This window comes from Panicum hallii, chromosome 8 (assembly GCF_002211085.1).
Source record: "Panicum hallii strain FIL2 chromosome 8, PHallii_v3.1, whole genome shotgun sequence".
Lineage (NCBI taxonomy): Eukaryota > Viridiplantae > Streptophyta > Magnoliopsida > Poales > Poaceae > Panicum > Panicum hallii.
The window spans coordinates 9,881,309-9,894,351 of record NC_038049.1 but is presented as its reverse complement, the minus strand read 5'-3'; the positions used below and the strand labels follow the sequence as shown (position 1 = coordinate 9,894,351).

The following is a 13,043-nucleotide window of genomic DNA, read 5'->3' as shown; positions in this document are numbered from 1 at the left end:
CCCCCTCGCCGGGATGCTGGCCGCCGGCGAGAACGCCGACGACCGATCGGCCGGCCGTTGTCATGGACGGGCAAGGCTCTTTTTGCAATTAGTTCTGTTGTTCCAAGGGTTCCAGTGCAAAATTACCAAGACCCCCCCCCCCCTAAATGCCTGTTATTTCATGTGAGATGCATATGCTGTCTTGTAAAATACATAAAAAATCATAGGAAATTCCAAAATTAGCAAAACTTGTTTTGTTGGAAACTAGATTATGAACCCTACAACTTTTGTTAAAAGGATTTGATATGAAATCAAATATTTTTGAATCTAATTTAAATTTGAAACAAGGAAATGTAATATCTTTGATTCTTATATGTTGTATTGATTGTTTGTAATTGTGATATGTAATTTCTATATCTGATATCTAAAATGATGCAAAACATTCAAAACCAAGTTTATACTACAATTTAAATCCTTTTAAATTATTTTAAACTAATATTAGCTAAACATATCTTTTAAGCTTTAACTAATTAGATCCTTTAGTTATAAATTAAGAGGTGATCTATTTCTTTTTAAGTGTTCCAAATTTTATAACCTTCTTTACTTAAAAGTTTAAATTCAAATTTAAATTTAACTCTAATATATGCTTTGATGCTTATCTTGAATTAATTCATTAATGTGGTTAAGTTAAGCATCAATTATAAATTTAGGCTAAAATTTTATTGTTTTGGCCTTTCTCGAAGTGTTAATCTTTGAAAGCATAATCTTTGATGTGACTCAAATAAAGGAATGCACATTTCTTAATGATAATTGCCTTGCATATCATGTAGAACCGATTACCCTCGCTGACGGTGACTACGAGCTGATCGCGGATCAAGCCGAGGAAATTCCTGGAAATCCCGGAGACACCGTTGAGAATCTAACTGAAGATCCGAACCAAAGTTCAGAAAACCTCGATCCTTCTACTCTCAACCCTGCTCAAGAAGGCAAGCCCCGGACATAAACCCTACTTTATTTACTTTACCAGCTATACTATTATATCTATCTCTGCATTAAGTTCTTAGGAATTGCTTGAAACCCTAGTTGCATTTTCCTAGGAACCGATGTATTGAATACTAGTATTTGAGTCCGGCCAGCTGCTATGCTAATAGGGCCGGTAGAAGTCGGGTGATTTCCTGTCACTCGCGCGACATCGGAGTTGTAATGTTTACAATTCTGTTATCACTATAAGGATGACGGACGGGAGTTTTGTGAGGTATCATGGTTGAGGTGATACCCCGTCTGTGTTGTTAAAATTACTGATAAGGTCGCAGCGTGTGGTGATCGGGGTTAAGCGTTTGAAAGTACTAACCACATGCCGCGAAATATGGTAAGCGGTAAGCCTAGTAGCCAATCGGCCCGAGTAGTGGACATACCTCCCACCACTCGTCTTGCTTCTTTTGGTTACTTATGTTCGACGTGTAGGCATACGTGTTGCTGGGCAACCAGGAGTACGGGTTTTGTAGTCGCGCTACAGACGTACGTCCTGCACTTTGGAAGTGCGTATGACCTACAGTCGCTTGTGGTGGATCTGATCCATGAGTCGGAATGAAAGGCAAACGGTTGCTTCGGAACAACCCTGTGGTGTTCCAAGCGTGTGTGTTAGGTTTACCTTGCAAGGTTAAATTCGATTCAAATCATCCGCCTCTCACGATGATTGAGACTGCTTAATTCCTTTGTCACATTGAGTAATAAGAGCAATCATAGTATGATATTTAAAAGAAATGAATGATCAAAGTTTATACCATGCTTGCTTAGATTTAGGTGCTCACATAGAATGAATACCCAACTAGAATCTTTAAAGCTAAAAGAGAAAGATAAGGACCCACTCTTAGTTGCTTTTCCGCCAAAAACTTATCCTTTAACCTGTACCAGATTTCATGAGTCTAGATATATGGCTATGTATACCATCACCGGGTAAGCCTTGCTGGGTATTAGAATACTCAGCCTTGCTTCATAACTTTTGTTCAGGTAATGCTTCTGCTGATCAAGCCCTGCCTATACCGTGGCCTTACCCTCTGCCTGATGGTTGGTCCATGGAGTGGGACCCGTCCCCGGCCAACCTGGACCCCTCCGAGTGATGTCATGCAAGGGCAAACATGACATCTATACTGGCGACGTGTATCATACCGTACTTTAATATCGCTGTTTGTTCTAAGACTTATGTCAGTTTGTAATAATTCCCCGGTTGGGAAGATTATGTTACTTTTAAACACTCATGTATTATAACTGCCTGTGATGTAAAATATGATGGCCTTTATATCTCTGGACTCGCCTTCGTGCGGGGTACCTTGTTTGATCCTGCTTTCGGTGGTTTATCGGGACGTTACCCGACAGGCCAAGGGGTTATACCGTTTGAAGCACGTCGGAGCCCTCTAGAGTGGACTCGCGTACTTGAGCCGGTATAATTCAGGTTGGTTCTGCCACATGTTGGCCGGGGACGGATCCCACTCCACGGTCCAACCATCGAGAAGTGCATAGGGCCATGGTACAGGCAGAGCAGAGTCCTCAGGGGGATTACCTAAAACAAAAGTCAATCGCAAGACTGAGTATTCTAATACTCAGCAAGACTTACCCGTTTCATGGTATACTTAGCCATGTAGCTAGACTATAAGGTTTGTAATGTTTCTGGGTATAATTTCAGCTGAAAAGCAACAAAGAGTAGGTCCTTAATTTCAACTTTTAGTTTTCAGGTTCTAGTTGATTATCCATTCTAAATAAGCAACTATCGCTACTCAAGCATGGTAGAACTTGTAAAGCAAACATCATCTTTGATCATCATCCGGTTGCTGTTTTTACTCTATGTGGCAAAGGGATCAAGCAGTCTCAATCTCCGCGAGAAACGGACGATTCTGAATCGAATTTCAAAACCTTGCAAGGGCAAACCTAACTCACACGCTTGGAATATCCAATGATTATTCCGAAGCAACCATTTGCCTTTCATTCTGACTCGTGGATCAGTGCCACCACAAGCGACTGTAGGACCATACGCACACCATTGTGCAAGATGTATGCCTGTAGCGCAACTACATGACCGTACTCCTGTCCGCGGTGCGAAACGTACTCCTACAGTGTGCGTCACTGTAGGACGTACTCACATCCGCTGCAGAACATACTCCCGCACGTCGGTGCATGTGCGAAAAACCAAATTACGAGTGGTGGGGGGTATGTCCACTCCTCGGGCCGATTGGTTACTAGGCTTACCGCTTACCATATTTCACAGCATGTGGCTAGTACTTTCAAACGATTAACCACCGCTACCACACACTGTGACCTTATGAAATTTTCATCAACACACATCTGGGTTCCTGCCAAGGTCATGAATCATGATCACAACCCCGTCCGTCATCCTTATAGTGGTTACAGGAATATAAACGTTGCAACTCCTATGAACTTACGAGTGACACGAAATCACTCGACTTCTACCGGTCCTATTAGCTTAGCAACTAGTCGGACTCAGGTTCTAGTATTCAATACATAGGTTCCTAGGAATATGCAACTAAGGTTTTCAATACAATTCCTGGAAACTTAAATGCACAAGTGGATATATATGTATATATAATTTGCAGTGTAATAAAATAGCGGTTTATGTCCGGGGCTTGCCTTCGCTGGTGGGGTTGGGGTCAGGGATGTCAAAAACTTGCGAACCTTGGTTCGAGGCTTCAGTTAATTCCTCGGTGATGTTCACTTGGTCTTCAAAAAACCTTTGCTTGTGTTCCGGCATTAGGTTGTAGTCCCCGTCGTCGAGTGTCGTTGACTCTACATGATATGCAATGATTTGAATTAGGTGGTTCTTGAGTTAAGAATTTTACTTCACAATAAAGTTGCAATCTAACAATGGATAAACACAACTTTAAAAGACAAGAAATTTGAATTCAACTCTACTATTGGTATCTTAATTCAATTATCATAATCAATTGAATTAGGTTAACAAGTTTGATTTTTATTTTGAAATCCACAAAGGCTATGGCCTTGAATTTTTGTGGGTAAGCTTACTTCTAGCAGATAAGCTTACTTATGAATTTTTCATAATTTTCTGAAAATAGAAACTAAAGTATTTGAATTAAGTTCAAATTTCAAGTTTAAATTCAAACCTTAAACAAAATAGTGCTATAAATTCTTGAAAGATTTACTATGAACTATTCAATTAGAGAACATCCCATGGTAAAAAGATCTAAGCATGAAAACCTTAGTAATGGGCTTGAATAAATTTAAACCATTTTAAGCTTGATTTGCATAAGTTTAAATTAGTTCAAGCTAAGATTTAGTACTGTAAGTGAAATTTGCACACAAGCTCACTTATACGCTAAATAGGCTGCACACCAAAAATCACAAGCAATAGAGCTAGCATGCAAAAGTTATACATAAGATACCCTTTTGCTAAACTTTAAAATAGCTCAAAAACTATTTGGTTTCACATTAAACTTTAGTAACAAAAGTTGTAGAATTTACTTCAAGGATTCAAACAAAACTGGTTTGACATTTTTCTAATTTTCCTACGAATTTCTACAAATTTCTAAAAATCACTGATTTTGAATTGAGGGGAGGGACTGGAATCTTGCAGCCAGACCCTTAGAAAGATTTAGATCAAAGCAATTGGGTCCTTGGCTCATCGGGGTAGGAAGTCGAGAATTGCCAGCCAAATTCCAGTGATGGTGGTCGCCGGCGGCGAGGGGGAACTGGCCTGGGAGGACCAGGGGGCTTGCGCCGGCTTAGCTGGGGGTGATGTGATGGTCGGGGTTGACCGGAGGGGGTGGAACGGCGGTGAACCAAGGCGGCAGCAATAGAGCTCAACTACGGCGGTGGTGTTCCAACGTAGCGGCTCACCGGTGGTGGACCGGAGGCGGGGGAAAAGCTCCAGGGAAGTAAGGCAGTTCGATTGATCACCTCGGCGAGAGCTAGGATGGCCGGAAGGGTGGGTTCCCACGGCAACCCGGGACGGCGGTGAGGGGAGGAGCTCATCGGCGAGGGGAATGCAGTGCTCAAGGGCGGCGATGAAGGGGCTGGTGAGCTTCATGGGATCACGGTGAAGCTACTGGAGGGGTTGTCATATAGATCGGAAGAGGCTGGGGCGAGCTGGCGACAGCGCGGTGGACGATGGCAGACGGCGAGCGCGGCGGTGGTCCAGTGGAGAAGAAGTCGAGAAAACAAACGACGGCCATGCGAGCCGATATAAGTAGTCGAAACGAGTTCCTGGTCCTGCCGTGGAACTAAGAAGAGGCACGGCGAGCAGTAGCTGCTATTGGCGGCCGACGACGGGCGTGGCGGCCGGGCGGAACTCGGGCAGAGGCGGGGCGACGTGGAGTGCGTGAAAGAAGGCCAGAGGGGAGGAGCTAGAGCGGCGGCTGGCTTGGAGACGACGCGTGGGTGCTGCCAAAAGCAGGAGATGGCGTCGGCGAGGCTGTAGCGGCGGTGAGCGGCGGTTGTCTACGGCGACAGAGAGGGGGCAGCTCGGGCGGACGGCAGAGCGTCGTGGCGTGCTCGGGGAGGGCCAGCAGGAGGGAGGTGAGGCGGTGGGCGAGCTCGGGGGCGACGCGTGGAGCGGCGCTGGAGCAGGAGGTAGCCTCGGGCGGCGCGGCACGGCGACCTGCGGCGGCGCTGCTATGCGGCAGAGGAGGAACAGAGGAGGAAGAAGGGGGGGGGTGCCAAGGACTAAGTTGTGAACTTTAAAAACTCCAGGGACCTTACTGTAAACCAAAATTCTCCACGGTTCTAAAGCTCAAATGAAAAAATGGTCAAAATGAAAGCTGTAGCACTTTTCAAACCCTACAACTTTTATTTAGGGCTCAAAACCAGAAATTCAAAGGATAGAATTTTATTTTAAAACCTTGGGCTAATTTCAAACTTTCCAAAGTTTTTGTCCTTATTAGGGTAAATTTCATATAACTTTGGACTTAATTGCAAGTTTTATGCAATGTAATGATGAATAACACTCTTACACTTTGACCTCTAGTCAAAATTGGAAGTTACATTTGTAATTCAATATTTTGCATAAAAGGACTCATATTTTTGAAAAATTACACCTAGGTCCTTATTTCCACACATGCACTCAATTTCACACATTTCAATATATACATTTCACATCCTTTCCTAATATTTTACTATTTTGACACCTAGGGTGTCACATAGTGTAACCTGTTAATTAGCCAAATAAAGCACCTATGTGATTATCTATCAAATACTTCCAGTAACGCTCAGATTACTAATTCCCTACTAGGTTTCTATGTTATTGAAGGGACCTTGCTCCCAAACTTCCAGTAACACTCTGTTTACTAGTTTTCGACTAGTATTACATATAGTTTACTAAAGGGGTCTTGCTCCCGTACGACCTCACCAACGTTCTCAGCGGAAATCAATTTTCCGACCAGAAGCAGCCTGAAGCTACCCAACTTACCCCACCTTTCTGCACTTTCAACTTGGTCGTGCAGGCTCGGGCATCGGAAGGGCACGAATTCCTCCAAGCTACCCAACCTCAGCCACTTTTCTGTGCCATCAACCCCGACAACCTTTTGGGCATAGAACCATTCAAGGAAGGCAGGCCCCTTGCTTCCTCCGATGAAGAAGAGGGGTGGATTGCCAAAAACTTCTTGCCGGATAGCGAGGTATTTATGGTTTTCATTGAAGAAATCCCATTCACAGAGGCAGACGCATCGGATCATGTCCAACTTGATGACTACTTCGCCTTCGCGAGGGCACTTGGCGACTCGCCGGTGACTACTTCGACTACAAAACTAGTTGGGAGCGGGACTCACTCCGACTAGTCGGGTCTCATCAACAAACCACCGTGGCTCCATCGACGAGCGATACGGCTTCGTTGGCAATCACCCACGGATAAAGATTGATAGCTGTAACACCATAGGTATTTAAAATCCTAAGCAAGAAAACATAAATATAGCATCATGCATAATAACTCAGAATCATTGAAACAATGCATCTAATTATGTGTGTGCATAGGCATATGTATGGATGTGTATGTATGTGTGTATGTGAGATTTTTTTCTTTCCTTTTGTGTTTATAACCTTTTCATGCTCCACCTTTCACAAAAAATGCAGCATAAAAACACACTCATATTTTAGTGCCTTACAAAGTGTACTTCAAACACCATTTGCAAATTCAAATTTTAAACACATGAGATGAATAGGAATTCAAATCCTAGTAGACTTGAATTTAAAATAACTTCTGAACTAAAGCTCAAATAAACTTTGATCCCAAATGAAAGTCGTAGATTTTCAAATTCTCTACAACTTTTATGTTCAAAGTTTCTCAAGCTTTTGTTTGACATTTTAGGAAAAATTTAAATTGAATCCCGGCCCTTCTTTTTTGCCCTCCCCTGTTCTATCCCATCTAGGGGCAGCGGCCGCCGGCCACCTGGCCCAAGATGCCTGCCGACGAGCCGCGCCAAAGGATAGCACTCCGACAGGCCCCAACCGGCCCGCGGCCAAATCGCCCTCCCCTTCCTCGAATGCACCCATGCCCGACGCACGCGTCACGCGGTCGTTGATTCCCGACGGCCGAGCCACGATGCCCCGGCAACACCACGCCCTTGCCGCGGCCTTGTCCCGGCCGCGCCTCCCTCCGTTGTGCTGCGCCCTGCCCCTCATCCCTTTGTGCGCCTATAAAAGGGCTGCACTGGGCCCGGGCTCAACGAGTCCGAGTACCACCACAACTGCGCCATTAGCACTGCTACTCGACCTCGCCGTCGAGCCAAACTTTCTGCTCCTTCGCCCAAACCGAGGCTCTAAACGGGTTGCCCTCAAACTGCTGGTACTCCCCGACTTCCCCACGCTGCCCTCCCTTGTCGGACCACCACTGCCCACTGCCGGCACCTCGCTGGATCTCCTGCTCACCGCCGACAGCCCAACTCTAGCCACCCCAGCCCCAACCGAGCCCACCTACAGGTTTCTCTCATCTCCTCGTGCTCCACCACCCCTTTCCCCTCACCGCTGACTAGTTTTCTCACCGGATTTCAGCTGAGAAACATCCAGCCCCGCCTAGGGAGTACATTGCAATTGCCAAGTTCTTTTTAGGGTCCTTTCTGCTAGATCCTAGGATCTACCGGTAAGAACTTGAGTACTTTTTTTTTCAAGAGGCTGTCAAGTGTAAAATCAATCTAAAATCATAGAAAAATCAGAAAATTGCAAAGTAAAATTTGTTGTGACCCTCTTAATGAATCCTACAACTGTTGCACACAAGGATGACCAGTTACAAACTATAACTTGATCTAAAATTAATCTTGTTTTAAATATCCCATAAATGTATCTATTGATTGAGGACAGTACTGTAGATAATTTTTTGGACTGTAAGCTAGTCTATGCTTGTTAAGACTTGTATAAAAATCTCAAGGCCAGAACAAGTCTCTACGAGTAGTTTTTATTGGACCTTGTTTGATGTGCTATTTTGCTAGAGTTATTTGCTTATGCTGTTCTACTGATATTTTAGGGTTAAAACTTTTACAGTAGAGTAATCTTGATGCATAAATGCTATGGATAAAGTTTGGAACATTTTACTTTTTTCTATCTTGCTCATATAAATGCATAAAAACTACATTAATCAAAGTAACTAGTTCTGGTGCTTAGAAAAATAAGAAGTTTTAACCAGAGACTATCTTTGGCTAGATTATCTTGTTGGAAGAGCTTGAGACACAGAAACTTTGTGGAACTACCTGTAGAAATAAATCTTGATTAATGTAGATGTATCTTGACTTATTTTCTATGCTCTGTATGAAATGACAAAACCCCTCACTTACTTAATGAAGTTAGTTAATCTAGATACTACTCGATAAATGACTGTCCAAGAAAAAGAAAATGAAGTGCTTTACAACTTAACTTGAGTTGTGTTGAATTACAACTTTATAGTAAAATAGTTATTTATCTGGTACCGTTAAAACAACTCATGCATATGCATTCATATAGAATTGACGACTCTCGCTGACGGAACCTACAAGCTGGTGCCGGAGTCCGAGAGTGTGCAGCGCGAAGCTTATGTTAATCTAACAATAGTTGCTGAAGATCTGAACCAAAGTTCAGAAGAGCCCAAGGCTAGCTTTGCTCCCGAAGGCAAACCCCGGAGCATAACCCTACTTTTAAACTTATACAACTTTTATTTATATATGCTATTGTGCATTAAGTTTGTAGGAGTTGATTGAAACCCTAGTTGCATGATCCTAGTATCTATGATATGAACACTAGCCTATGTCGGTCGCTAGATTGCCATGCTAATAGGACTCCGGTAAAGTTCGAGTGATTTCCTGTCACTTGTGAGGTATAAGTGTTGCTTGCTTTACTTATGTTGGAATCATAAGGTCGATGGATGGGGCTATGTTACGATATTCCTGTTGATGATTGAGGCCCCGTCTGTTTAGCAAAAATGCTAAGGTCGCGGTGTGTGGTAGTGTTGGTTAAGTTTTTGAACATACTAACCACATGCCGAGAATATGGTAATCGGTAAGCTTAAGTACCTGATTGAACCGGGACTGGAACGTAACTCCCACCATCTTGACGCTGTTCCCATGGGCCCATGGTGAGTGCAAGAGCAGCCACGGCCCAGCGCCGTACCGTGGTTCGTCGACCTCTGTACTCGAGGACGGTGGCCCTATTCCATGAAACGGGAATAAAGGGGAAAAGTTGCACGTGTGACTCTGTGAATAACCACATGATGTGTGTTTAGGTTTCCCTTGCAAGGTTAAGAAATTCAATTCGAATTGTCCGTTTCTCACGGCCATTGAGATTGCTTAACCCTTTTACCACATAGAGTAAGAAGAGGAACAATGATGATGATCAATCTGGTTGGATGCTCAACTAATTATTTCAACCATGCGTGATTTGGATAGTTGCTTACCTAGAATGGTTAAACAACTAGAACTTGATGCTAAAAACTTAAAAGCAAGGACTCACTCTTAGATGCTTTTTTGGCAAAAACAACCCTCAGCCAAAAGCCTTGCATGTCTAGGAGTCAGCTAAGTATATACTACTAGTCGGGTAAGCCTTGCTGAGGTCATGTTTGGTTCCAATTATTTTGGATTTTGAAGGCTCGATTTTAGAAAATCCAAAAGTCGGATGACTCCTAGAATCGAGAATCGAGAATCCATAATCAGCTGGGAGTCTCGATTCTCGATTCTAGAAGTCATCCGACTTTTGGATTTTCTAAAATTGAACCTTCAAAATCCAAAATAATCGGAACCAAATAGGGCCTGAGTATTAGTATGCTCAGCCTTGCTTGTGGCTTTATTTTCAGGTGAGACCTTTGAGGACATGGTTGCTAGTTTGACTTGGCTGTGTACTCTTCCTTCTAGTTGATCGATGGAATGGGATGCATCCCCGGCCAACGATGATAACGCTGAATGATGTCATGTACGGGCTTCATCATGATATCTTGTACCGTTGTTAGAACTATGGTTTATTTTCCACTGCACTACTAAACTCTAAAAGTTCTTGTTTATGAATGAATTCGAACTTGGTTTGTAATAATAATTCATGTTGAACTTTGTGATGTGAAAAATTATGGATTGTTGTAATCTCTGGGCTCACCTTCATGTGGGTTATATGTATGCATTGTTTCGATCAAAAGTCCAGTGGTTGCATCGGGATGTTACCCAATAGATTGTCATTTTACTCCATTTTAAGTGTGTGTTAGCCTGGATTGCCTCTATGGTGATGGTTAGCGCACTTAAGTTGGATTAATTCAAGCAGTTTTGCCACAACAACTATCCACGCTCGTCTAGTTTCTACGCTCGGGGGCTGGGCATGACAAGGTACTCTGTGTGCTTTCGGCAGCTCCGCCAGGTTCCAAGCTTGGGGGCAAGACGCCGCTGTTGTTGGTCAAAACCCACCGGCGAGCAATGACAGGCAACATGAGGAGCCGGGAGGCTCCCGGGACTGCTGGTGGGCCTCGGTCCCTCAGTCAACGGCCCAGAATCCGGCACACGACCTGGCGTCTAGGTTGCTAGGCGTGCCACCTGACCTTGTACCTGATCAGTAAGGTGTAGAAGTAATTTCAGTTAGTTTCCTGCATGCACAGACACGTTCAAACATTAGTCCGAGCCGTGATCGGCTCATCGGGTGATCCCCGATATCGGCTGTAAAGAGCCGATTGTCTTCTAGTATCAGATCCGATCTAAGTATTTAAACAAGGTGCATATATCCGATAATAATGAGAACTTGCTCTGTAATCAATAAGCTAATTCAATCTATGACGGTTAAAGCTTTCACCGCATAACCGAAACATCTAGCTAAGCCTAACAAATATGAAAGATAACGGAATAGCAACCTAAACAGAGGCCTAAAAACTAATAGAAAGCCGATTCTTGGAACAATCCCTCTTTATGTTAATACAAAGCATCAAACCTACTGCCGGATCATTTAACTCGTTTGAAGGGCCTAATCATGCAGATATTAAGCTAAATCTTTGATGAACAAAGACTAACCATAATAGATTGGATCTACTAATTGAAGCAGAGCAAGGTGCTGCCCTTACATCCAAGATCGGTCACGAGGACAGCTAAACGCTTACGGGTGACAAGCAACGCATGAATATAGTATCAAAAGCCGATGCATCCTTATAAGCGTTAAGATAACTAGTGTTACTCGCCATCAACAACGCTTCAGTACGAGAAACATAAAGATAAATAGGCAGGAATGATGCTGCCCCGATCATGCGAAGCGTGATCATGGCTGCACGGCACTTACCCGAGAGAAACCCTAGAATAGGGGTGGCGATGCACCGAGACTTGTTTGCGAATGGTTGTTGTTTTATTCGTAGTCCAGGGTACATATTTATAGTCCAGAGACTTGCCTCTCTTAACTAACCCTAACGAACTACGATACGAATCTTGAATATCTCTATCTAAACTAATTTAAACACGCACACCTATCTAGATACATGGCCAATCCTAGTCTTAAAACGCCCGCGTAGGGGCTGATTCGCAAGCCCATTAGAATTATCCTGTGAGCCCATCTTGCTCGCAGCCCACCTTCTGGCCCAGCTAAATTATAGCGATAACACATGCCCCCTGGTTTCGGCAATAATTATTCTGAAACCATTTTTTTCTTTCCATCGCCTCGCCTCTTCGACTTCCAAAATCTGTACACACGTGCCGCTTCCACTTCCACAGGATGTGACTACCCTGCGTCTAACTCCTTGGAAACCGTCACGGTGCCAATTCATATTCCGCTCCTGCCTTTATAAGCCTGCCCCTGGTAGATTTCTTTTCACTCATCCCCTTCCTTCAGCCATTAGCTACCGCAGTACACCTCTCTTTCTTCCATATTGGCTTCCTCATCCTCTGCTTCCTCCGTCATTTCCATTGAGTCTGAGTCCACTCGAGAGGCGACTCCAGAGTATGATCCCATTGCCGCCTACGAGGCCTGCGCTCCTCTGCATTGGGATATACAGGAGTGGGATGTAGAGGAGTGGGATTTCCAGGTTTGGTCAGAGGATGATGAATCCCTGACCGACGGTGAAGATCTCCAGCTCCCGCTCGGCGGGGAGCTGGATGAAGACGACGAGGATGACATGTCCTGGGAGGGGGACTTCTCCTCGGAGGAGGAAGAAGTCCATACCCCATCAACCGAGGAGGACTCAGTGGCAGGAGGCTTCCTGCTTGGTGGGTCGTCGGAGGACGATGATGATGATGATGATGAAGACAGCAGCGGCTATAGCAGCAACAACGGCGGAGATGATGGCGGCAGCGACGACTACAGCGACGCCAGCGCGGCCCCTCCGATCAAGCGCTGCAAAGTCTTAGGCACCTACTTGTGGTAGATCGTAGGATCAAGCCGATAGATCCGCTCTAGGAGCAATTAGCTCCCCTTTTGTAATAATTTTCCCTTATGAATCAAATACTTTTGTTTTAGTCAGCAACTGTCAAAAGCTGATTTACTGGGAGCCTATGGCAACGCATCTGTCCTTTACCTTAAAGTGCCGATCCGGATCTGAGTTGATCCCTAACGTAATACCATCTTCTTAAATCTGGAACCTTCCCGAAACAGATCTCCACAGATTCCGCGAATCCAAGTTGCCTCCAAAA

General features: G+C 44.3%; 1 protein-coding gene across 1 annotated transcript in view; it reads left to right on the top strand.

Moving 5' to 3' along the window:
- LOC112903607 (mitotic apparatus protein p62-like) overlaps positions 1–12,778 on the top strand; it is a 35,955-nt gene extending 23,177 nt beyond the window's left edge. The window contains exon 2 of the mRNA XM_025972851.1: positions 12,354–12,778. Coding sequence (XP_025828636.1) covers positions 12,354–12,778 — 425 coding nt within the window. The remainder of the gene's footprint in view (positions 1–12,353) is intronic.
- Positions 12,779–13,043: the final 265 nt, after the last annotated feature.